Source organism: Varanus komodoensis, unplaced genomic scaffold (genome assembly GCF_004798865.1).
Source record: "Varanus komodoensis strain SLA01 unplaced genomic scaffold, ASM479886v1 scaffold29_1, whole genome shotgun sequence".
Classification (NCBI taxonomy): Eukaryota; Metazoa; Chordata; class Lepidosauria; order Squamata; family Varanidae; genus Varanus; species Varanus komodoensis.
Genome location: NW_025335759.1, coordinates 9041525 through 9067845, shown reverse-complemented (window position 1 = coordinate 9067845; position 26321 = coordinate 9041525). Strand labels below are relative to the sequence as shown.

Genomic DNA, 26321 nt, shown 5'->3' with positions numbered 1-26321 from the left:
GGCAAACAGTTTTATTGTTGCTCTATAATATCTGGAAACTAAATGCAACTGCAGAGGGTGCTAGATGTGGCGGGAGTGTAGGGAGAGAATGTTAGTTTGTGAGCTTCATGGTCATGTGGAGGGAAGCTCCAAAAAAGTCCTCACTTCCTGGGTCCAAAACAATCCGGCGGCGCCACTGGCTGTGGCAGCTAAGAGCATGGACTCTTCCTTGGGGGTGGGGGTGCACTGATGCTGGGGGCGGGGGGGGGGGGCGCATGAGCCATTGCCTTCGTGCCCTGAGTGGACTTCCATGGGCCCAGTAAGCGCATGCAAGCCGTGCAGGGTGCCTTGCAGACAGTCGGAAAAGAGCATTCCTGCATGGCTCGGGGGTCTAGAAGCTGGGCCAGGTGGTCGTGGGGATCCATGGATGAAAGTAGTGGAAAAGTATTCCTGACTGCAGGAACCTGAAGGCTGAGGGCATCGTGGTGCAGAGAGAGGCCCCTGGAATGAGCCAGATGCTTGGAGAACACACGCCTAATCCACCATGGCCCAGGACAGCCTTACCCAACGTGGTATGTTTCAGAGATTTGGGACCGCAGCATCATTGCCCTCAGTGATCTGGCATGATGGGACCTGATGTCCACGAGAAGTGAAGGGCACTGATTTGGAACAGCTGTCTGAGAAGAAAGCTGGCGAATATTTGCTCTCCTGTTATCAGTGGTTGGAGATCAGTTCTATGGGAATTAGCAATGAAAAGTACTGAAATAATTCCACAGAGACAGGAAACAGTAGAGTCGAGATAAAAATACTTGTGGAAATTTGGGGAGTGGGGAGGAAATGGAAAGAAAGCCCCTTCCTGTGAGTGTACCTGTTGTGTTGGCTCTGTACTTGTTTGTGTGGTCAGCGGAACCTGGTGGTCAGCAGGCCTAATAGCCAGAGATGTGGTGGACATGTGGGGGAAAGGGTTGAGGATGCACTGGAGAAAAGGGATCCGTGCAGAATGCTAAAGCCCAAGTAAGTAGAAGCAAGTTAATCTTTTACCGAGAATTCACAGCATATGTCAAATTCAGTAGTGAGTAGGTAAGTGTGCATAGATTTGCAGTCGTAATTAACTAATTTACATTTTTGTATGTGTTCTGTTTTTGCTTAGCAGCTAAAGCACTTCTCAGCCATCCCCAATACCTTTGCAATAATTTCTAATTCACCGAGAGAAATATATGAGTCATCCTTTGCTTGGATATCATAAGGATGGCATTAAGAGGGACCCAGACAAATTCATGGAGGGTGGAGCTACCCCAGGATGCTAGTGCTGGTAGTGACCACCAGCAGGATGCCCACGGACACCAGTTGCCGGGGAACACGAGTTGTGAGCAGTGCACTCCTGTCCTACCTTTTAAAAAAGGAATCGATTGTGAACATTCAACCAAACAAGACCAAAAAGAGGAAAATGAAAATTGTGGCTGGATTCACGTGCGTATCTCCATTTCAGTGTATGCAGTGTTGTGTGTATCTAATTTTTTTACCACCCAATAGCCAGCTCTCTGCAAGAAATACAGTAAAATATAATATAGAATAATCAAGTAAAATCACATTAAAATTGCAAGCCACATTTTTGCAACGAAACAGCCATAGTTTAGCTGTTTGCCTATTTAGTGAAGTGTATGCCCTTTGGAATCATCTACCCGCTTCCTTGAAGTTAATGCACAGTCGGCAAAATGCCTTCTCCACGCCCTTTTGACGACTGAAAGACTGCTATTGCAGCCCGGGAAAGGAAAAACATTCCCCTCGCATGATGGGATGGACTGAGGACTGCAGAACACTCCCAGCCTTTGAACGGGTGGTCTGCAGATGCCTCCTGGGAATGGATGCTACTCTGGATGTTCTACTGTTGCAAGAATTGGTACATCCTTAGAAAGCCACACTTGTGGGTTTCCTGGAGGCAGCTGTGTGGCTCCGCTGGAAACAGAACGCTGCACTCGATGCGCCTGTGGTCTGATCCAGCCGGGCTCTTCTTATGCTCACTCCTGCAGCTAAGGGGAATGATAAAGGTGTCTCTCACTTGCATGCTCACACTAACCCAGGACTGGAGGGGTGTTTGGTACAGGTGGGGGCAGAGTAGGGGTGGGGTCTGGGGGCCGAAGGGCACTGTATAGAGAGCCCCTCTGCAATCACAGCAAGGGCCCAACCCCTGCATTTTACAGACCGAGCAAACGCTACCAGGCTGGGTACAGAAACTCCAGCCCTCCCCGTGGCTTGTTCCCAAACAGTGGGTGCTTCTGAGCCTGAAAGCTTCATTCTGCTATCGTGGCTTCAGAATGGCTCATAGACCTGCCTGTTAGACGTGTCTTCCATGAATTTGTCTAAGCAAACTGAGCCAGAGGTCCAGAATCTCTTCCAGCCCAGGGCCAAATTCTGTTTCAGAGAAACTTCCAGGAGCCAAGGTACCAGTGCATCTTAGCATAAATCTCTTACTGCTAGTAGTTAGATTACTGCGACACAGTCCACGTGGGGCTGCCCTCATGGGGTTCTTAGGCTCTGAACAGTTTAAATAAATACAGCGCTGTGTTTGTGAGAGAGTGCATGTGGTCTTATCTTCAGAGCTTGGATTGAAGGCCCTTCAGAGCTTGTTCAGATCCTAGCCTTATGAAGAGAGCGAAGCCTCAGTCAAGAACTCCCGGTTCTCAGAAGCACCGTTTGCAAGCAGCTGCTGACCGAGAGCTATCTGGGGATGCTGGGACCGTGCATCCTTTTCCATTCATGGATCTGCCAGCTGACATTCCACCTGTGAAGGCTGGATTCCTTTGCCTGAAAAGCCGGTCAGTGTGATTCCGGAACAGGGCAATGGATTGTCTTGATCGGGGAGTGGTTGCTATTCAGGTATTCTTCTGGGGATGGAGGCAGACAGGGTGGGGTGTGCCCACTCCCGCTTCATCCGCATCCGACAGGGCATCCGTCAGCAGCATCAGAATATCTGGCTGTGCGCACAAAGGTTGTGTCCAGAAAAAAGAAAAGCAAGAAGGGCTTGTCTGGGCTTAGCTCTCAGATGTGCATTCAGTTTTATGAGTTAGTCTTAGGACAAATGAAAGAGCAAAGTTAATGAGAGATACTTTCTCTTGAAAATATCCAAGAGAGCACTCTGATATTTTCCTGGCTACCGTATCCAGACAACATGATGCCCCACATTCAAGGACAGAAGGTGGGTTGAGTGTGGCTTGTTGTTAAAAATTGGGAGATGTAGGGTTACATGAAGATTCATTGATTACACCTGAAATGTAGATGCAAGAGACATGCTTTCGTGCATGTAAAGCATCTTTCTTCAAGCACCGTGTAGTCAACAGAATGTGGGAAATGAAGGCTTGCTCCATGGGCATTGGAGGGAAAGCTTGATCAGCACATTTGAGTGGAAGGGCCCAACCCTAGAAGTGCCTTCCTCTTCTGACCCACAGGGACCCTCCCCTCTGCTTCCTCCTTCCCTCCCAGCTGTGTCCCCATCACTAGAACTTCTGGTGCCAAATCGAAGAGCAAATATTATTTCAGTCTATTTAACTTCTGCAGAAGAGAGTTACATAACGAAAGAAAGGCGGGTGGTGGAGCCCACTTCAGGAAACTGTTGGGCATTTATAGCTTTGAGGTTTAACAGCCATATTTCCTCGGATTCTGAGAACTGGCAAATAGACAGCTAAGCCTCTTTGGGTATGATATTCAAAATGGAATGGATCAGCATTTCTTGCAGTGTGGAGTAGTTTGCAGATTTCAATGCACCCTTGTCAGGGTAAATCTTGGCTGCATGCTGGTTTTTTCATACCAGGATTCTGTTTGTATGGGTGAACTTTGACACACACACACACACACACACACACACACACACACACACATACACACGGATACTGTAGCCTGATGGGATCTGGTCTAACACATTTGCTGTGGCAGTTGCAAGGTCAGAATCAATGTGACATTAGAGACGAAGCAGGAACAGTGGTGGAAAGGGGTCACTTTGGGCTTGAGGCCTGCTGACGTTCCTCTTCTGCACGGATGCTGCAAAAGTTCAGACCTTAGAGGCATAGGATTGCAGTCTTTGGATCAGCCCTTGGAGAATAAATTCACGATTCATATACAGGATAATACTAATCAGGGTGGGGGAGGTTGATTGGTATGACTCCTGCAAAGAGCCAGAGAAAGAAGCAACAGAGAAACAAAACTCTTGGATATTCTTAGGTTTTTGGAGAGCACTGAACTCTTACAGTGTGTTTGTGTGTGTTAAACGGGGGCAAGGTATACTTTGAAAAAGCATTTTTATTAGCATAGAAAAGGTTAGTCAACTTTATTTATTCATTTAATTAATTAAAATATTTTTATGCCGCCCCATTCGCTGAAGCCTTCCCCCCCATTCTCTGCTCCTGTGCCTCTAACAGCCACTTGACTGGAAGAGCTGATAGCAAGGTCTTCTTGCTGAACCGTGGCAGACTGATCCTGCTGGTTTCTGCCAATTAAATCCTACGGAAGACGGCGGCGCACTCCAGCGTGGCTCATTCTGGTCAGTTGGCAATGCTGAGATGGAGGTCAAAATCCGCTTTCCCTGCACATGTGACGGTGTGACCCTTGAGACAACGGTAGGACCAAGGGAGCGTCCGTGAGCAAACGCAGGGAGCCTTTCCCTCATCACCGCATAACACAGCCCGCTAGGTCGAAGATTAGAGGACAGGCCCTTAAATTAGAGGGCGTCACTGTAAAGTTGGCAGGATGGACTTTCCTCTCATCTGGGAGTTTAACCAGGGTGGGTGACATCAGCTGCTGAGACAGCTGCTCCTTCACACGGAGCCAAATCACCGGTTCCTCTTGCGAGACCGCCAGAAGCGAAACGGGATCTCTGGGGCCAATGTCCTTTCTGTTTCCCCAGCCTGGCTCTCTCCCGGGCCTTGCTCCGGATAGGCAGCCCCTGAACTCAGACCTCTGTGTGTGCGCAACACGTGGGCTGGAGAGTCCCTTGCCAAACACCCCCCCCCCCCGCCGTGGCACTTCGGCCTGGCTGCCAGGCAGCGAGTCGCTGGAGGAGCCCTGCTTTTCCAGAGGCAGCGTGGCTCCAAGCCGCCCCGGCACCGGCGGGCCAGCTGGGAGCAACCCGCGCGCCCCAGCCGTTTGCGCCCTTCGGGGCCGGTTCCCTGTGCGCCGTGCCTCCCCCCCGCCCCCTCCGGGCTCTGATGTCACCGGCGCTGTTTTTCCAGAGCGAGCAGGGTTGTAAAACTTGTTCGAACAGCGGGAAGGCAGGAGGGAGCTGCGGGCGGGCGAGCCCAGGCGGCGGAGAGGCCGAGGGAGCGCGGCCCGCAGCGGGCAGCGGCCCCTCCGCGCAGCGCCAGAGCTTCAGGGAAGGCCCTCCGCCGGGTGAGTGGCAGCTGTCTATCACCGAGGGGCGACCCGACGGAGCCAGGCAGGTGTGCAGGCACCTGCTGGCGGCGGCTCGGAGCGCAAATGGGCCAGGATGGGGGAGGAGCGAGGGAGGGCACCCAGGAAGCGAGGGAGGACACGGGGCATCCTGCGGCCGAGGCAGCTATCTGCGCGCACTGGGGCGCCGCTCTCTCTTCCGCCGGGCTTGCTTTACGCGCTGCCCCCAAGTCGCCTCTTCTCCCCTCCCGCGGCACGAATCCCAGAGGAATTGGGGGCCTGCTTTGGGGCCACTGCGCCAGGAGGGACCAAGCCGGGAGCGCGCTGGAAAGTGAGTGTCAGAGGTGGCTGATCTTGGAGTCGCAGGAAAAAATGACGGGCTTTCCATTCCCAGGGAGGGGAGGAAGCGAGACTGCCGCTCGCGGGAACCATGCTCTTGACACGCACGGGCTTGGGGAATTTCGCCTGCCGGTGCCGAGGGGGCGAGGGGTCAGGCGCACGGGCATTTCCCCCCGGCACGTCAAGTGATGCTTTCAGGGTGGCTTTGAGTGCCCAATGGGCGGCTGAAGGAAGCCGGCGTTTTCAGCAAGGCGACACATCCCCCTTGCTTGGATTACGCGCTGGGCTGCGGATCCCGCGCAGCCTGGATCCTGAAGCGCCAGAGGCTGTTCCGAGGACGTGGACAAAGCCAGCCGGGAGCGCCTGTTCTGTGAGGTTGAGGAAGGGCAGGCAAGCGGCTGATCGGAAACGGTTGTTCCCTGGAAGGTTCCTGAACTGTTTTGCATTTCCTGAAAGGGGTAATATTTGGGGGGAGGTGTACAAGCTGGGACAGGAGAAGGGGTAGTTTGGAAGGGTGAAAGGTCAAGGGCAGACAGGGAGAGCAAACACCATGGCTTTGTCCCATAAAGAAGCGGGTTTGGATTTGGGTCAGAACAAAACTTTTCCTGCTTGTCTGTTCCAGCTGGGTCACTGCAGCCCCCCCCCCCCCCCCAGTGCATTCTCTCTCTTGCTCAACACGGTTGGAAAATAGCCAAGCAAAATAATGCATCACATTGTTTATTTATAACGTGCTTCAATGATTTAGGATGGGCACTGAATGCAAGGGCAGAAATGTCCCTTCCATTGAGTATTTTATTTTATTTTATTTATTTATTAAAACATTTCTATGCCGCCTCTTGCTGAAGCCTCGGGGCGGCTCACAACATAGTAACACTTGGGCATCAGCTTGGCCTCACCTCCCTTGTCTTGGGAGGTTTCTTTCTAGCGCTGTCCTAAAGCCCAGGGTGGATAAAGCATTTAGATAGGGGGAAAAATCCTACAACTCTCAGCATTTCCCAGCCAGCATTTTGGGTCAAAACAAGCATGGGATTGCATGCTTACTTGATTAAAACAAAAGATGGCCTTGATTTAATTGGGCAGCAGATTTCACAATGGATATTAAATATTTTTAATATATGGGGCCAGGTTCTGGTAGAAAGAAATGCTTCCCGATGTTCAGCAATGGGACAGGTGCGCTGTGGCAGCCAGCTTTTTGCATCAGCAGATCAGGTGGACCAGGTAACCTTTCAGGTCGTTTCCTATTTTAGGATTCTATTTGGCAATTCCAGGGAAGTGGCTGCCATTTTAGAGCAGGTATTCCTCCTTCTCTTGCAGCCAGAGAGAATGCCTCTTCTGCTTTCTGTGTGCTATGATAACCTGTGTTTGCTTCACCTAAAAACAAGGAAATGAATGCATATTTTAACGTATATGTAAATAGATAGTGTTAATTGTTGAGGAATCCATATAGAAACCATATGATTAATCAAGCAAGATTTCTTTCACGGATCAACAGTCTCCCCCCCCCCCCATAACCTTATTAGTTCTTGGCTGGATGGGGGGGTGGAGGAAATGGCGAGATGACATGGTGAGTTTCCATCATCTGTGTGGAACTAAAATTGAGAAAATTCAATGGAGGGCACAGTGCTTTGGGTTAAACTCAAGATTAAATGCAAGAGTGTGTGGGAGATGTGTTGAGAGTTCTTTTTTTTTCTTTTCTTTTTAAAATATTAACCATTCTATAATTTGGGATCTTCACATCTGATCTTGCTCCACAAGCAGGGCCTTCTCTGTGGCAGCACCTTTCTTTTTGTGGAGTTCTCTCAGTCTGGGAATTTGCTAAAATAGTTTCTTGGAACACTTGAGAAATCAAAATAATATATATTTTAAAAATGCTGCTAGGTTTTGAGGGTCCAGCAACATAGTTTCCCAATATCACTCATGCTTAGAGTTGCCATATTTTGAACTGGTCCTTAGCAGAGATTTTGTTTCCCAGAATGTTCCAGTTTGGAAGATTTTGCATAATTTTTCAATACAAACTAAGCTAATTTGCCTAGGGTCATTTGCATTAACCATTTATTTTGCCCAGAAAGTATTCAGATCCCATTGGAATTGACCTAATTTAGCATGTTTCTTTACTTGTATTTAAGAAATGACAAAATACCAGCATGTTATTTTTTGTCCCAGTACAGCTCAGGTATTTGCCCTGAAATATTTTGCAGTTGTTATGTGCTATCAAGTCATCCCTGGATTGTAGCAACCCTATGGTTGGATGCCTTCCAAAATGACCTGTCCTTGATAGCCACGCTCAGCTATTACAAACCCGAAATAGTTACGAGGAGAGAAGATTAAAGCACCCTTGATATGATTTAAATGTTACTTCATATGGATGTTTTAATTCAACAACTTGTAGAATCCTAAAGAAAACAGCAAGTATTTCCTTTCCATAGTTAAATTTAAGCAATGGGAACAAAGGTGCTGAGAACTGACGATGCACTTGTTGGTTTTAGCAATGGAGAGAACCATGACAAGCTGACAACAGCTCACCCATTTCGTAAGAATTCAGCTCTTTTCCACCGAGTTTCTTGGGGCACCTCCATTCTCCCCGTCACTCCTCATTTGTCCCATTTCTCTCTGAGACAGATCCATATTTCAGTGACATGCACGTATTCTCGCCTACGTTGTCATGGGATGATCACCTGAATAGCAGTCACTGCAAATTTGAAATGCCAGGTTTTCCTCAGATTGCACTTGCAATTGGCATTCACTGGGCGTTACTAAGGCAGTTACGAAATGGGAAATAATCTGAGGAAAAATAAAGCACTGGAACAATGTCCACGTTGCATCTTGCATCCTGGTCCTCGGCTTCTGAGGGGAGCTGTAATCTCAGACGCGAACAGGAGATTAGGAAAAGCTGCTGGTTTCTTCAGTCCAGCCTGTCTCGAAAGGCACAATAAAGGCTGACCTGTTTTTTCTGGGCAGTGGGACTCCCGTCCTACCCGGTAATGCTGCTGATGGTCTTATTCTTGATTTGCATTGTGTTGTCTGTGTCAAAAAGGGTTGTGTTGCACTTCTGATGCTTTTGTTGCTGGAAGGTGCTTGGAAGCCCTTCATCGGGAAAAGAGAAGTACAAAATGAAGAAGAAATATCCCCTCATCACAGCTGTGCTGATGCTTATCAGCACCGGTTGAAGTTCTTCCCCTGGCACGGCTTCCTTTTATTTCTTCAATGAAGGGGCATGTGCCTTTTGCACGCATACTTTCTACAAAAGCTCGTGGCATGATCTGCAACAATAATTTAGACAGTGGCTAGAACTGTAAGAGTTGCAAGGAGCCTCGAAGGCTCTCCAGTCTAACGGTTTGCCTGTGTGGGAAATGGGCAACCCCAGGGGGTGATCCAGTCTCTGCTTAGAAACGAGCGATCGCGTGAGTCAACTGATGCTTTGGGTGTTTATGGCTCAGTACACTTGTTTCTGCTTTTCTTTGTTGATCGTGGCACTCGCGGTGCCCTCCGTAGCATCCTCAAGGCAGACTCCCTGCCAGTTACTGATGGGGCCGAAAACTGCCTGGGTTCCACAGAGTCACGCCTTTCAGTGTATGATGCAGCTTGAACCCTTGAGTTACCATCACATGCGGTCTGACCCACGGGCAGTCCTGTTGTGTTCTTAGAGCCGCAGTGTCCTTTCCCAGTTTAAGAAAGAGAGGAAGGAGGAAGGAGGTGAAGGGAATGAGAAAAAGTCTTCGGAAAAATATGCAGCTTGGTTCTGTCCGGCTCTCGTTTTCTGGGTTTTTGTTCCCTGATCCCTCGCGGATCAACTGAAAGTTCTGTTTGGTTCTCTTACTCCCCATTGACCTGGTTCACATGACATTCTGGGCTTGTGATAGGTTACTGATTACCCACGATGAGCCATGTTGTGTGGTGGGCCACCATTTTGCATATGGAACTTTGCAGTGGGGTTGTGGCAGGTCACCAGCTATCAGGGTTTATGCATGGCTTAAACAACCCTCCCACAACCCCTCCATGTCCAGGTTTGGACAATATACAAATGGGGCTGCCCTCAGTCCCCACTGTGAATATTTTCCAACATAATTGTGTGCATTGTGTGTTGATTCAAAACAAGAGAGAAAACAGGTGGGTACAAGAGCCCTGCCCCAGTAGATCTGGGGACTCAGTCGCTAAAGAGGGAATTTGGGGCCAGGGAAGTAACTGACCATGGCCCAAAGCATTTGGCTCCCCTTATCTGATCTGTGAAGCACTGCAGAAGCTCCCAGCATTGCTTCCCAAAGCACAAGCACAGATCCTGATATCCTTTTACGATCCTGTATTGCGCAGCTGGTGAGAGGCACCATGGGCTGGACGTGGTCTGGAGCCAGGCTGGACTTTTGGAGGGCGAAAGCAAGTTGTCTACCCCCAGCTCCAGGAGGAAGCGAAAGTTTGCAGCATGGCGGCCGCTGGGACAGGACAGGCTAGCCCTGTGCCTGCCACCCAAAGGGTTCTCTGAAAGCAGCCCGCCCTCTGAAGGGCTCTGAAGTCCGGCTTAAGAGTAAAGCAACGAGCCAAGGGCTACTGGTTTGTGTCCCAGCGTTGTCAATTTTTAAACAGGCTCAAAGGCCTTTTGTTTCAGGCTTCTTGTAATTAATATTTCAGCGCTGTATTTAAAGCAGTCTAACGCTTAAAGCACGAGAGGGGAGAAGAGGAAGCGCTGGCTGTTGCCCATCCACATGGGACCTCTTCCCAGGTGCATAATACTTCGCTTTAGATTCTGTGTCACATTTCCAATTTTGCGGCTAAGCATGTAAGCCAGCATGTGCGGATGTTATGCAAACCCTCTCCCGTCCTCTTTTGTCCTCTCTCGTTCTCGCCCTCCATCTCAGTCATACAGTGTCTTTTGTGGCTCCTGTGCCTGTCTTAGCCGGGAGCAAGGACTTCTGGCTGCTGTCTTTTTAACGTGGGATCTGCCGACTCCCAGCTTCTTCCACTCTCTTTCCTTCCATTTCCCCCCACTGGGAAAGAGCAACTGATAAGGTGTCCCTGCCATCTTTTGGGTGAGGTACTGCATGAGAGAAGCTGGAGTGAAATGATACACCTTCCTTTCAGGGTAAAAGAAGCTGCTGGGTGTGAGGACAGGAGAGAAAGGACAAGCAGCTTGGGATATTTCTACACACACGCGCAGATTTAATCCCCTGCATGCATACGTTACTGCTTCATCGGTCTTCAGATGGAGGGCTGATTGGACCCGTAACTGGCCTTGGGAATCAGTTGTAAATTAGAGTAAAAACAACACAAATAAACCAAACACAGGGCTAGCTCTAGAACAGGCTGAACTTCTGTCCCATCCTTCCCCGGCCCGCCGCCACGCAGTTGCTTGGGACTTCAACCCGCATCATCCCCAAACAGTATGGCAGGAATGCCAGGAGTTGTCGTTAAAAGTGTCTGGAGGGCGCCGAGTTGTGGAGGCTGGAGCCGGCTACTGGACACAATGGGATGTTTGCCGCGGCTCGCCTGTTCCCTTGTTTCCTGCAGCGTGCTCGAGGCATGGCTAAGCCCGGCTCCAAACCGGCGTGATATGGAAATCAGTCCGACTCCAATGCGGAGCAGTCCGATGCTGCTTTGCCTGGCCGTGCATGGCCTTTGCTGCAATGCTCCCGGTCACTTTTGGACTGGGAGGATATTCGGTCTCCCATTCAGCTGGAGATCTGTCGGCTGAGCACAGAGAAAGGCCCTTCGTTTCTCAAACTGTCCAGGCATTTTCTTGACTTTGAGGTTTCTACCTTGCTGAACTTTCCCCTGCACACAAAAGAATCTATGGAAGAAGGAGCAATAAGTTTCTTCCTCTGAGGTCAGGAGGAACAACTCCTGTTTTCATGTTGTGCCCACAATCTATTTCTGGCCCTTTCCAGTTCAGCCCTGAGCAAGAGACTATCTTTCTGTTCTCCCAGCATCAGTACCATTTATTTCACAGAATCATTAAATCATGGAATAGTTGAGTTGGAAGGGGCCATGAAGGTCATTGGGTCCAACGCCCTTCTGTTGCAGGGCACCAAGTCACACCATCCCACTCAGAGGGCTGTCCAGTTTCTTTCTGAATGCCTCTAGTGTGGGAGAGCCCACCACCTCGCTAGGCAGCTGGTTCCACCGTCGTGTTGCTCTGACAGTGAGGAAGCGCTTCCTGATGTCCAGCCTTGGGTTGTCGCAACTTGAACTGATTATTCCATGTCCTACACTCTGGCATCTGCAAGAAGAGATCTTGACCTTCCTCTTTGTGACAGCCTTGGAGGTACTTATAAAGGGATTCATTTAAAGCAGGGGTCTCAAACTCGCGGCCTGCGGGCCAATTGCTGGGACGGGCGGCGCACGGGGCAGGGGCCCTGCGGCCTTCAAAGTGCCGGCGGCGGCCGGGCCAGCCATGGGATGAGCGGCCCAGCACCACCGCTGTGGTGGAATACTTGATGCGGCCCAGCCTCACCCAGACTCTACTTCCAGCGGCCCCCAGGTAATTTGAGTTTGAGACCCCTGATTTAAAGCTTTTATATCCCACCCTTCACTGTGTCTCAGGGCAGTAATACAATAAAATAAAACTGTACAGCATCAAAACATAATCTTAAAACAGTATTAGCCTTTAAAATAGTGGGAAAATAAAAGGGTTTTGGCCTGGCACCGAAAAGAAAAAGTGTCAGCTCCAGGCACCTATTTCTTCTCTGGTACACCACAAAATAACATTTAAGACCAGATTATGGATATAGTTTTATTTCACATGAAAATGACTTCTGCCTTTTAAGCCTTTCTTGACATACTTCCCTGAATGCATGCATGAGAGTAGTGAAGTTTTGATGGTGGGAATCCAGTTCTTCTGGCGAGGGCCACCAGGGAAGGCAGACGTATTGTCAGATTCCACCTCGGCTTATCTTCAGTGCGTGCACGCTCTCCCAAGTGCATCCTTGGACTGCAGTCTTCAGGGTGGGAAAAGCTTTCATCTGTCAGCTGGGCTGAGGGTGGGTCCTGGTTGACCTTTCGAACTGTGTCAGGAGGCTTGCATAAAGCTCCACACTGTATTTGCTCTGGCTGTACACGAAATCAGCCTTGCCTGGGCCTTCTCTGTTCCTTTGTTGGCAACTTACCCAGCTCTGCGGAAAAAGTCGACCTTGTTGTTATTTCTGTCCAGCTTGAAAACATCTCAAGTGGAGGGAAACAAGCCAGTGGGAGATAGTGAGGGACCGGCATGGGGTGCTGAAGTGAAGGATCACATCGGGCACTTGAAGAAACCTTGCCAACCCAGATTTGGCATGCAGCTGTTTGAGTCATGGATGAGAAATCGGGCACTCTCCAGATGTTTTCAACTACTGATTAAGTTTGGTTCAAATCCTGCCATTTCATCAACCAAATTGGTGGGGGGGTATTGATAATAAAAACCAAGCTCAAAATAAAAAAACATTGTTAAAACAAGCATAAAATATTAAAGTACAACTAAGAACAACAACAATAAAATATTTTTTTTAAAAAGCAGCACCATCCCAATAGAGGTCACTTCACAGAGCTGAAAGTTGCTTGGATCAAGACATCTTTGCCTGCCGGTAGAAGGACAGTAGCTCCTCTAAACGCTTTCCAGTTTATCTGTGTCTGTCTTAAACAGTGGTGCTCAGAAGATGAGGCCTGACCAGTGCTGAACGCTGAACTAGTACTTGGTGTGATTGGAAGTGAGACTTCTATTAAGGCTGCCCAAAATAGCATTTTGTGGCCCTTTTTGTAGCCACCTCACATAGTTGACTAGTATTCAGCCTGTGAGACGCACCAATTCCAAGATCCTTCCCAGTTGCAATATGGTTGCTCCAAGGATCCCCCAAGGATCTTGTAATGCTGTGTTTGGTTTCTTTTTCTGGGACTCCCAGAAGTCCTTGTGCTGGCTGGGGAATGCTGGGAGTTACAGGACGTTTTTCTGTCCAAATATGCTCAGTCTCGGACCTTAATTCTAGGGTCTAGAATGTCTGCCTTTGCAAGGACGAGTCCGGACACCCATTTGCCCTGGGAAGAGCAGCTGCCTTCTCTCCACCTGAAAGAAGGCGGCAAAGGGCTCTTTGCCTGAGCAGGTGACCTCCAATGCTACGGTTGCCAGCACCCAACCCATGTTCGCTCCCGTGGTACTTCGGGTTGCATATGGAAATGGGTCCAGCCTCCTTTGAACCGCTCTGGGGGTGAAAATGGCGGTCGCCAATGGGGCGGCCCGTGACCTTCAGTGGACGGGAGTCTCAAGTTTCAGAGCATCCAGGTCTTCGGGACATCACGTCCTGCCAGGGCCGTCTTCATGCATGGGCCTGAGGGGCACTCGCCCGTGGGCCCCATACTAATCTCTGTGTGTTAACCCGTGGAGAATGAGAAAACTTCCAAAATTAACGGTAGTTGTCGTTGTCGTAGGGGGACCAGGACACTGCCTGGCCCGGGGCCCCTCATGCGGCTAAGACGGCCCTGCATCCTGTTCCGCCTGCCTTGCTTTCCAGGGAGTGGGTGGCTCGGGCTGACTGCGGGAAGCGGATTCGGGCAGGTCTCTTGCACTGGGGTGGCTCCTCTGTGCCACTGATGCCTTTCCAGCTACCAGCGCCAGTTCACACCCCAGGCCGGAGCGGTGCATCCTGCATGTATCAGCCTAATTGATGGTTCAGGCTTGCTTATTTTTTTTGCCGAGTTCTTTCTGTGTTCCAAGGGCGTTTCTGCTCCGGAGGCCAGGCTCCCACGAATGACAGAACCAGTTTCTCATGTGTATGTTAAAGGAAAAAAAGGAACAACAACAGCAGCAGGGAGTATTCCAGATTTACAGTGTGAGAGCTGCTGAATTAGGCATAGAAACCCCCCGAGGGCCTCACTGCAGTTTATGATAATGATAATAAGGGCTGGACAGCCGACTTTGAGTAAAATGTGAAGAAAATAACACGTAGCATCTCTGTGGCGGCTTTTGAATGCGCACAGCAGTTTCAAATGTGACACATGTAGTTACAGGGCAGCCTAGGAATAGAGATGAATCAGCAGCGCCACCCGACTGGCGTTTCCCAACAACTGGTATCGAGAAGCAAGCGCCGCTGTTCGCAAAGATTCCATTAAACCATCACGGACTGTACTTGGCCTTAGCCTTTGAGTGCAGCCCTTGGCTTATTGAGACAAAAAGTGCTCCTTGACTCCCAGCGTGCTGCTGAAGCATGCACGGGATGGCACCCTTTGCTCAATGAAACAGCAATGTGCTTCCAGAAGGCAGAGTCGCAGCCTGCGTCCCCTGCCTGCGGGCTTTCTGAACCATCGTGCGGGTCACATTCGGAAAGAGAATATTGGGTTAGATCAGCCTTGTATGGGACACGATTCATCTAGTCGCCACTGGCGAGCAGGAGCTCTGTGCAGGCGAGCAAGCAGAATGGCCAGGGAGGGATCGAGTTTCCATTCTTCTTCCAGCAGCCCATGTGGTTTGTGTGCTGGCTGTGGAGGATGGGAAACCCCTCCCTGAGCTGCATTGCTCCTCTTGTTGGGTAGAAGGCTAAGAGAATTGCATCCTGGATTTCCACTTGGCTGTAAAGGAGGGGTGCTTCTCTGTGCATGCATGGGGAACACAGGAGGCTAGTAGAAGGAGAAGGCAGAGGCCGGTTGGCAACTTCTGAGGGCTGTTTCCAAGGCTGACCTGGAGAGGTCTGATGTGTTTCTTGCATATAGTGCTAGTTGTGACAATAATAACAGCAGCATCCCCACCAACAGTTCCGCTGTTGTTGCTCACAATTGCAGGAGACGGTGGCCATGTGCCCGTGAGCCATGGTTTTGCAGAACACGGAAGCCATGGGGGTGCTCAGCCAGTCCGAGTGCTGCCCCTACCCAGCCGCCCTGGGGAAGGACCACCTCGAAGAAGCCCCCGAGTGCCACCACCAGTCCCCAGGTGAGGGGGGCTCCGCGACCAAGAGCAATACAGAAGGCGACTCTCTTTCCTCGGAAAGCGGATCGAGTCCGGGAGGCGGCTTGAGTGACTGTACAGCAGACGATGAAGTCAGCAGCACGGAGAGTGCTCAGAACGGGGTGAGTGACCGGGGCTGCCGAAGAGCCTCTTCACACTGGTCGCTGAATTGGGTTTTGAGCTGTTGTTTACAGGTCATGCAAGCAAGAGGCATGCTTTAAAATCCAAATGGCATCGTTTCTGTAGCCCTGCCTGAAAGAAAGGTTAAAATGTGCTACAAGTTGCCTGAAGTCTTGCATGCTGCCACTTTTGGAGTGTAGGAGCGAAGCAAAATGGGAAATTGCCAACAAGCTCAAGAAGGAGCTGCAGCTGACCCTCAATATTCCCCTGATAAGTGCTTCAAAATCTGCAGTACAAAAGCAGGGGAGGATCAGTGCCAGGGTTAAGCTTACCGTAAAACCAACAGCGGAACATTAAAACCAAAAGCAACGAGTGAGCAGAGTTTGGGAGCATGTCAGGCTTGCATATCTGTGACTTAAATTTATATATACAAACACAGACTTAAAGTGGTGGTGCGGTGGCCAAATGGTTCTGCTCAGGATTCTGTGCGTGTGTGTGTGTGTGTGTGTGTGTGTGTGCGCATGCGCTCCAGTCCTGAACAAGTGTGTGGGAAGCGCAGGCACTGGTATCAGAGTGCAGAATTCGCCCAAGGCTGGTCCAATAATTTTGCCACATCAAACCGTGTCACTTTTAATTCCACCTGCAACTTACTACGAGCCAGCAGTGGCATTTAATCATGCAGAAGACATGTTCCCAAAGGCTTCTCCCCAGGAACAGCCTGCCAGTTGAATGGAGGAATAAATGCAAATGTTGTTGTTAGTTGAGAAGTTGTGCCCGACCCATCGCGACCCCATGGACAACATTCCTGCAGGCCTTCCTGTCCTCCGCCATCCCTCGGAGTCCACCCAAGCCCACGCCCACTGCCCCAGTGACTCCATCCAGCCACCTCATCCTCTTCCGTCCCCTTCTTTTGCCATCAATTGCTCCCAACACCAGGCTCTTCTCCAGGGAGTCCTTCGTTCTCATTAGGGGGCCAAAGTATTTGAGTTTCATCTTCAGCATCTGGTCTTCTAAAGAGCAGTCAGGGTTGATCTCCTCTAGGACTGACCGGTTTAATCACCTTGTAGTCCAAGGGACTCGCAGGAGTCTCCACCAGCAAAATGCAAATATTCTTGCCAAATCAGCAAATATAGTTGTGATGAACAGTTTGTTTAAAGTTTTTCTATATCGTCATTCATTAAAAATCTCATGACAGGCTAGGGTTAGGGAAATGGATTGATGCAGCCTTCCTAAGCCCACATCTCTGCAGATGTTTTGACTACAGCTCCCATCACCCTTGATGATTGGCTGTGCTAGCTGGTGACTGATGAGAGTTGTTCAAAATATCTGTGGCGACTGGTCTCTTAGCAGTTTGTGTGGGACATCCACATGCTGTGAATATAGGCACCTGAAATTACCCAAATATCCCTGTTCCTTTCTCCAAGCATTATATATCAGCTTTCCTGGTATGCCGACAAGATGACACTCCTATCATGTCTTTGCCAGTTCAGTCTAAATACTTCAGCCTTTCTTAGTGGAAAAAACCATGTTTGGCGTCCTTTTCTGGACTGTTCACACTTATCTAGTACCGTTCCTGTGATGAGTCCACAGTTTGGGACCGAACACTGTATTTATTGCAGGGACACAACCTCTGCACAGTTGCAGCTTCCAACTATGCCGTGCCTCTTTCACAGAATGGGAGTCCCTGGACACCCCGAAACGGGTGTTGCACCACGGGAGAGTCGCAACGGCAGCACTTGGCGATGAGCAAGATCTCGGCCCTTGAAAACAGGATCAAGGAGCTGCATCATCAGAAAAAGGAACTGAACATAGAGGTATGCCTCGGCCGCCTCATTCTCTTCCCACCCACGTCACAGGGAAGGGGGTGTCTGTTGGACAACATTTGACACCGGTAGAACAGGTATTGCAGAAGTGACACACCCAGGCAGGTGGGGAAGGATTGCAGCCGATATGCAGAGAACAGGATCTGCTGGCTCTGCGGAGTGGGGAGTCACTCGTCACCCCATGCACGGTTCCCAGGGAGCTCGGCACGGGGTGGGGAGTGTTTTGCAGTGGCCGAAGCGGGGGCCCGCGGAGCAGCGAGGGCTCCTGGTTTTCCTTCCTCCTTTCCGTGCTTCGGTTTGCTCCTCTGCCCCCTGCTGGCTTCCCGGGGCCTTGCGGGCGATCACTTCGAAGCCGGTGGGATGTCCAGGGATGGTTCTTCTGACATGGCTCCCACCCCTGGCAGATGGACCTGGAAGGTGCCTTGCTGGAAGGGGAACTGAACGAGGAGAGGCAGGAGCTGAGACGGGAAGAGAAGCGGCTGCTGGAGCTGCAGAGGCGCCTCGTGGAGACGGAGCGGAGGAGCCACGCCGAAAGGGAGAAGGTAAGCGGCTGCTCTCCAGACCTCCTGCCAGTGGCTTTCCTAGGCTGCTCTCCTCCAGACTCCGTGCCAGCTGCCTTCCGATGCCGTCGAACTTGCAATTCATGCAACTTTCCCTTCTTTTTTCTTTCTGCTTCCGTTTGGTTTCGGGGCTAAATTTTGGGAACTCTTGTGCCCTGCACAAATGTGTGCACCGTACGACATAAAGTCAAGTTCAGATGAAAGTGTGTGTGGCAGTGCTCAGCAGGGCTATTTTTGCTGGTTTAAGCAAAATAAAGAAGAAGAGGAATAAAAAGTGGCATCCCAGCAACTTGAGTGACTTTGGAGCCACCCCAAGTTGCTCTAAACAGAGGATGTGAACTAGATGGCGAAGTCTGAGAGCGGAAACCAGATGCCCCTTCTTTGCATGGCTTTTGCTTCCGCTGCTCCAGTCCTGCCCCTCTGATTGGTGCATTGATGCATCGCATGAATTAAAGACTACGGAATTCAGAGGCAACGTTTGGCAGGTTGTTCTCATCAGTCCGTGGACTCGGGGGTTCTTCGTCAGCCCCTCCTGATGACATAATCCGACAGACGGCAGGATAAGGGGTTCTGCTCTGCTGTGGCCCTGCATAACAATCCTTCGCCCCTTTGCTCTCCCAGTTCCTCCTCCCCAGCTCAGACTTCCCTTGTCCTCACATTGAAACAATTCAGTTGTACAGATTTTATCAGGTAAAGGGTCTGCTTTCTAGTCCACAAAAACTCTTCTTTGGCCCTTTGAGAATTCCACTTAAAATGCTGTTCACATGTGTTCCTGGCAGGAGTGTTTAAAAGTTATCACACCCAGATGTCCTCTGGCACTGCAGCAGATTTCTGAGCAGGCTGCGGATACATCTTGCCCTGTACTGTGCATATATGTTTATGCTGTAAAGCACGCCCCCCCCCCCCCGCAAAAGAAAAAAAGGCCATCAGTGGATCACAACTGATTTCACAGTAAAATCAATGGAACACAAGAAAACCAAGAGCCCGGCAAAGAGAAAACGAAATCCATGGAGAAGGCAACTCCATCAGCAAAGTGAAAAAGCTCAGTGGATGTATTATTTTTAAGCCTCGACGGCTTGCTTAAATCATAAAAGAGAGGACCCAACCGAACCTCTCTGGAAAAGGAGCAATTCAACCTGCCAGCACAGGATGTGCTCTGGATGCTGGGGCATCCGTTCGTCCCCCTGCTTTTTTTTTTTTTTTTTTTTACAGAGGATGATTCTGTGTTGAAGGGCCTCCTGACCAATTTCAATGTCATGGTAAAGTGTCATAAGAACCACTGGTTTTCCAGAGTTAGTACCTGGAATGCAGGTAGCCAGGTAACCAGGGCAGCCTTCTTGGTAGGCATATGGAGAGACTTAGGCATGAGGAAAGGAGCATCATGGAAGGCCTGAAGGCCACACTGTGTCGGGATGTGGCACAAAAATACCATCTCTCAGCAGGAGGAGTAGAAACTGCAATGCCTCCATCCACACAAGAGGGGCCCCTCCGGCTGGCAGGTTCACCTTGGCTCTTTGGTGGGAGCACTTGCCAGCCCTCTGCCTATGCTTCTCCGGCACTTAAAAACCAGGGACTCAGATGATCCGGGAAATGGGTGCTTTGGCTTCTGTTCTTGGTGTCTTTGGTGAAAAAAGGATCCAGTGGCACTTGATGGGAAAGAAAGACCTCTGCCGTGATGCTGGCTGGGCTAGATGGACCAACAGCCTCTCCCTGGATTAGGTCAGCTCCCAGATCTTCATATTCAACCCATTGCTCTGCAGATAGCCATTACAGAACATCGACAGCATGGAGTTAGCGGCGATTCTTCGGGTGTGGAATCCTTTCTGTCAAGCCCGTTGTTGCCAGCCTCTGTTGCTTTCCTCCAGCTAAATGCAGTTCTGATGGAAGCGATAAACCTGGGACCGGGCAGCTTTGCCCCAGGCTGCAGGAAAGAAATGCCTCCTGCACAGGACACGGGAGTCTTAAAGACACTGGCTCTTATTTAGCTTGCACTTAGCCTTGCTAGCTTTTGTGGCTCGGGATGGGATTTGTCATGCAGGATTCTGAGCCCTTTGGTGGTGCTGTCGGGATGTGACTGTGGGGCTGATAGCTGAGGATCTTGGCCCACCCCGTTTTGAAATAGGAAAGTCGTTCGCCTTACCGTTTGGGCATGGGAGCACAAGACTATTGGAAATAAGCAAAATTACTGCATAAGAAGGGGGTCTCACAGAGTCTAAAATAACCCAACTGCATTACTGGAGCTCTCTTGTCTACAGTCAGAAGTAGTAAAGTCTAGGTATAGATTTATTTAGTCTTGTACAAGAGCCCACAGAAATTGCTGGCTTCCAAACAATGCACCAGGCGGCTCAGAAGCTGCGTTTCTGTGCTGAATGAACCAAAAGGGAAGCCTGCTTGTCTCTAGCCAGTCGGGCAGGGTGGGCTACTTGCCCACTTAGCAGGCTAGTTAGAAAGACAGGGCAGACCTTTGCCAAGCAGGCTGGCAGATCAGAGCCACGCTGAGTGCAAGCTCCTTGTCTCTGAGGTTCACACGGCCTCAGTGGGCACCCCGCTTTCTTGGTCACTGGCAGCGATTGCTTCTCTTCCTCTTCTCTGCTGGGGTGTGAGCCCTTGGCAGGGGTCCAGCCCTACCTGGACTCCATGCCAGCCCTGGTGGGAGCAGTGGCTTCCTCTTTCACCAGTTCCCCAGGGATCTGGCTTGCTGCAGAGCAAGGGGTTGCCCTCCCTGGGCAGCAAGAAAGGAAACTGAGAGGCCTGGTGGAGGAGAGATGGAGCGAACTGTCTGGCCTCCACCACCAGGCTCACTCACCTGCATGGAATTCCCAGGCAACCAGGTGAGTGGCGAAATAGATGGGCAGAGAGAGTTGCCACATCAGGAGAACTAGGCTTCACGGCAGTAGTTATCACAGCGCTGATCGGCTCTGGGTGAGAAAGGAGTGGCCAGATGCTGATTGCCCGGTGACGCTACCCAGCCCTTTCTGAATTTGGCAGGAGAAGGTGAGGCTGCAGCAGGAGCGTCACAAGGTAGAGGAGCTGCGCCGGCAACATGCTGAGTCTCAGGTTCACCTAGACAATCAGCCCGAATCCATGCGGGAGCGGATGCAGAGCCAGCTGCAGGAGGTGAGTGTGACGCCGCGACCTGGGAAGCCCCGTCTTTCCATAGAAGGCTCCTCAGTTCACATGGTGGAGCTCTCTTTGGATTGTGCCACTGCAGATTGCAGGTGGGACATACCACGGGGAAAAAAGGGAAGGCACAACATTCCTTGCCGTGGGAAGCGAGGCATCAGGGGGAAGGGCTTTAGGCTTTAGGCTGGCCTTTCCCTTGGATGTAAGAGCTCTCTTAACAGCAGAGGTGTGTGCCTGTGTGTGTTTGTGTGTGGGCACCTGCATATACGTGTGTGCCTGCAGACAGGCGTATTTGAATCAGGGATTTCTTACCACCCACCTCTGTGGTCTGAAATGCCACACACATGGAACTGCTGTCGAGCAAAGATCTCCCTACACTCTCACAGACCAGAAGTGAATATCCTCCAGCCCAGTTTTCCCCACACTTGTTGCCGTCCAGATGCTTTGGACTACAACTTTCAGCATTCCCAACCATGGCCCAGGCTGCCTGGGACTGATGGGAGCTGTAGTCCAAACCTCTGCGGCATCCCAGCTTGGGGGAGGCTGCTTGGACCACTGGGACTGCTCTCCTAACGGCCTGTGTGGGCTCTTGCCTTCTCTTCCCAGACTTCAGAAATGCTGGAAGGAGCCCTGAGGTGCTATGAAGATCTAGAGTTTCAGCTGCTGGAACGAGAAAGTCGGCTGGAGGAGGAGAAGGAGGCAGCCTGCCAGGCTCTGGCTGAAGAGATCACCCAGCTGCAGAACAGCATCAACCAGAGGAAGGTGGGTAGGAAATCCCACCACTGGGGACCAGTTCTTGGGTTTCTTGCTTGCTCCAGTAGCCTCTTTTCCAGACGAGGTCTCTTTGTCCCAAGGCTTTCCCCGCTAGCTGTTTTTATTTCTGCTGGCCGTGATATATGTTTGCTAGTCATCAGAGCAGTGGGGATGTTATTTGTAAGTGCATCTGTGCTTGCTGTATCAGATAGAGCGCTGTCTGTACACTTAAAACTTGCTTAAACAGTTCATTGGGGCGACTGATGGTGGTGAGGTTTTGAACCAGGGATGCTATCTTGCCCTTTTATTTTTGGAGGATGTTTTCATCCTGGGATTTCACTGGAAGAAGGAATGAAAACAGAAGAGGTGACGTTATAAATGGTTTATCCTTTGTAGAAAGCAGCATCAAACCGTAGACAAACTTGTCCTTCCTCAGCTATCTTTTGCTTCCCATGTTTAGCTGTTGTGTTATATCTAGATGGGAAATCAACATAAAGGCAGATGAGTCATCAAATAAATATTCTTGAATGGGGTGATGACCAGGGTTGTGCTTTTCTTTCCTCTCCTTGCTTTGTTCGATTTATTCCCACACTGTTAGCTTCCCCCAGTTGTCAGAACACACATCGAGAGCATGTTTATCTTGCTTTGAGATCTTCAGTTTCAGACTAACTGCGTTCTCTCCACCCCTCCAGAAGACAGTGCAGAAGCTGGAAGGACAAGCCCGTCTCACAAAGGAACAAATGGTAGACGAGTGCCAGCGGTTTGCCCAGGAGAAGGGCGAGGCCGTGAAGAATCTCAACGCAGTAAGGGACTCCCATTCAGAAATTCATCTAGGATCTGGGCTCCCTCCTCATTCTCTTTCAAGCAACATTTCCACACTTCACAGAACAGGGCCAGTTACAGGGAGCCTGTGACCCCTTGGCTACACCTCTTTCTGGGATTCCTGGTCCATTTCCAGACACTGTTGGCTGGTTATGACTTTCAAAGCCCTAAATGGTGTAGGATCAGGTTAGCTAAAGGAGTGTCTTCTCCTGGGTGAGCCTGTCCTGGAGTTGGTCCTTGTCTCTTGCCCTGTTATGCTTGAACAGGTTGCATGAATGTGGCCTGAAGGTACATCAGGCACCCACCATGTTGATGCTAAGCAGGTCTGGGCCTGGCTTGACCTTGGAGGGGAGACCCCCGGGGAACTGCACACAGCTGCCTTGAGTTCCACAATGGGAGAAAGGCAGGGTATAAGTGTGTTTAGGAACAGACAGTCACACAAACAAGCTAGGGATAAGTAAGCATCTTAAGTAGATATAGATTAAACAAAGCAAAGCTGTTAATCCAGCAACAAACCGTGCCTTCTGTTTGTGGTTTGTAACTGGCTGTTTGTCAGGAACACATACAAAATAAGCCAGATTTCAAGAAACCACTTCCTGGCTTAGGGTTCTGTTCAAATCACTGGGATGTTAGCCTGAGTTAGATAAAGGAGATGCCCTTGAGAAGGGCTGCAGTTGTTTCTATGGGAATTCTGGTGCGGGGTTATGCTCACCCCATGAGGAATCTGCTTTTTTCCCATAGACTCTGCCCACGGCAGCAAGCAGGTATTCTGAGTGGAGGGCAATGGGGGTCACTCTGTAGGAAGGAAGCATGATCTTCACTGATGACGGGCTGGTGATAAGTGGAGTGGGCATGCCAATGAGTGACGCACGGGCTTATCTGTCCGGAAAGGTGACTTACCTGTTTGTGCCTAGGAGAGAAGTCGCCTAATGGAGGTGGGCCAGGAATATTCAGAGGAGAGCGGGGAGGACTCTTCGGAAAGCAAACAGGGGGTCACTCAGGTAAGCACCTCCCAAGCCTTCTCAGGGTCTCTCCATCCCCCATTCCATCTCGGACGAGTTTCCCCCTTCAGGTGGGAGGTGTGGATCCCACGCTGGGATGAACACACAGTTCGGATGCACAGTGTGGAATGACACAGAGAAGGCAGAGAGGCATCCCAGGTCGCAGCTCTGGAGCTGTCAGCATTTAGGCTCTTCTTTCCTCTTAGGCTGTTATATTCATGCATCAGGCAGAAATTCAACTGGTAAGGCTTTCCTCCAGCAAAGTGGTGCAGTGCTAGAGAAAGCTGCATCTACCTTTTGCCTGGTGCTGGGCCTTCTAGGACATAGGAAGCATCACAGGAAAAAAGGTACCCCCTCCCCCAAACTGGCCCTCCACAACATAAGGAAGCCCAGGAGCAGTGGGGCTCATCCTTTCAGGCTGAGGATGTGAGGTCAACCAGGTTTGGCACATTTCAGTCATGCCTTAGCCTAGAATACCAAAGCATCTATTCATTTCTGCCCTATGTCAACATTTTAAACTTGCTTCTCTGCAAGGCCAAGACATGGGGCCAAATTATATGTGCTATTTGTGTGTGTGTTTGTCCCTGAGCCAGGGGGATCACAGGGTCCCTCCAGGCCAGCCCCCGTCTTTTGCCTTAGCCTACCTCACAGGGTTGTTTTGAGGATAAATTGGGAGCAGGGGATTGTGCGTGTGTGGAGTCACATGATCCAGGCATGGACAAAAAGCTGCTGAGGTCGCTCTTAAAATCTTACATCTGTCTTAACCTTTGGTCGCTTCTAGTGCCTAAAGCAAAGGAGGGTGGATTTAGTATTTCAGAGCTGTAAAAAGAGAAAGCCCCCCCTCCACTTCACCCTGCAAGCTCTGCCTCCATATTAATGTGCCTCTGTCTCCCTGCAGCTCACTTTCACCCGGAAGACGGATCGGAAGGTCATTGTGTTGGGTTCTGACCAGTCCGACTCATCTTCCTGTGTCTTCTCCGTCCGCAGCTCTGTCAAGGTCCGTCTTGACCGCCAGTCTCTCCTGCTTCCTTTTATATGTGCACAAGCAATCCTGCTCCTTTAGATCTGTCTTCTTCAACGGGAGAGAGCCCTGAGGGAATCTGGGAGGCGTGGGATACAAGCCCATGGTGAGGACTGAAGACACCGGACTGCCTTAGCTGAGCCCAGACGAGGGGACATGGGGCACCGACTAGGGCCTGGCAGTGGCGCATGAGGTGCCCCACTCTGAGCGTGGGGATATGGGTCTGCCTTCTGTTAGAGGAATGTCAGGGCCTTGTTCTGAGTCTGGGCTGAAGGACAGGCCAGGAGGCAAGACTGAGGAGCAAACCAGGAGACACGAGCAAAGAATCGCAAGGTCTTACCAGAGCTTGGGAATCCTTGTTGGTCTAGGAGGACTCGGGTGGAACAGGAGGTCCTTTTACGCTTCTTCCAGTCCAGGAGTAGCCAGTGGGTGGGCAAAGTCAGTCCAGGGCCCGAAAGTTCTTCACTCGGAGAAGGTTGCCACTTGTGCTTCTGTGGTACTCTCAGAATTTCAGAAGCTCCTCACAGGGAATCATTATTCCTAGGCAGCCAAAATAGAAGCAGCAATGTTCAAACTTGCCAGAAACCATTTTGTTATTGAGTTACCTGCTCTGGGTCCCCTGCATGCTGGAGTGGTCAGCATCTTGGAAGTGACACCTAGATCATGGAACTCATTCTCAAGGAAGGCTTGCTTAGCTTCCTTACTCAAAGAGCAAGTTCAAGCCCTGCTGTTTTGGAAGGTATTTGGGATAGTAGTTATTCTGAGGGAAAAAAGACAAAAGAAGCAGGAATTAAGCACAGGAAGATTACACATAGAACGTGGCACTTTCTGGACCCCACACTCCACCCCACAGAAGTCTGTGCATGATGTAGGGTGCCACTTTTTTCCCTTTGTTCAGTTCTGTTCTGTCGTCGCTGCTTAAGCTGCAAATTGTGTCAACCTTTCATTTACACATCTTGTTTTTCTGATGATGCTAACGGCTGCCTTGCATAGGTCCCTTAGGAAGGATTTTAACTGATAAATTTAAAAAATCCCTAATCAAAATATCAGGGCATACACTCACTTCACACTGGATTTAAGTAGTCCTGCTGGGGCTGACCAAAAGCCCCTCTTGTCCCGCACCTTCTACCAATGAGGAGACTATGGAGCGTGGAGTCAAAAGCCAGCAATCCTCTTCCACTGTTCCCTCCCAGGAAATGGTATTCAGAGAAACGCTGCCTTTCATAGACTCATGGAATCACGGAACAGTAGAGTTGGAAGCCCATTGATTCCAACTCCCAGCTCAGTGCAGGACTCCCAGTTGAACCCTCCCTCTCAGATGGCTGTCCAGTCGCATCTTGAACGCCTCCCGTGTGGGAGATCCATAACCTCCCCAGGTCGTTGGTTCCATCGCTGTTCCGCTCCTTGAAGATGGAGGTTCTATCCAGCTGTCCTTCATGGATTTTTAAAAATCTCCTTTCAGAGACAGCTCAGTGCTGTCCCGCAATGACGGGGGGCGGCCAGAAT

General features: G+C 50.4%; 1 protein-coding gene across 10 annotated transcripts in view; it reads left to right on the top strand.

Annotated features, from left to right (window-relative positions):
* Window positions 1-4467: 4467 nt before the first annotated feature.
* PHLDB3 (pleckstrin homology like domain family B member 3) overlaps window positions 4468-26321 on the top strand; it is a 31213-nt gene continuing 9359 nt past the window's right edge. For 2 of the 10 annotated variants that reach the window (XM_044435218.1, XM_044435217.1), the window contains exons 1-9: window positions 5475-5689; window positions 15430-15714; window positions 17386-17526; window positions 17940-18077; window positions 21084-21212; window positions 21825-21980; window positions 22664-22774; window positions 23708-23794; window positions 24693-24791. In XM_044435218.1, the coding sequence (XP_044291153.1) occupies window positions 15457-15714; window positions 17386-17526; window positions 17940-18077; window positions 21084-21212; window positions 21825-21980; window positions 22664-22774; window positions 23708-23794; window positions 24693-24791 (1119 nt within the window). In that variant the 5' untranslated portion in view covers window positions 5475-5689; window positions 15430-15456. Of the gene's footprint in view, window positions 4590-5226; window positions 5359-5468; window positions 5690-5836; window positions 6156-15429; window positions 15715-17331; window positions 17527-17939; window positions 18078-21083; window positions 21213-21824; window positions 21981-22663; window positions 22775-23707; window positions 23795-24692; window positions 24792-26321 lie in introns of those variants that run through there. The other 8 variants (XM_044435213.1, XM_044435211.1, XM_044435215.1 and 5 more) reach the window with 8 other exon arrangements.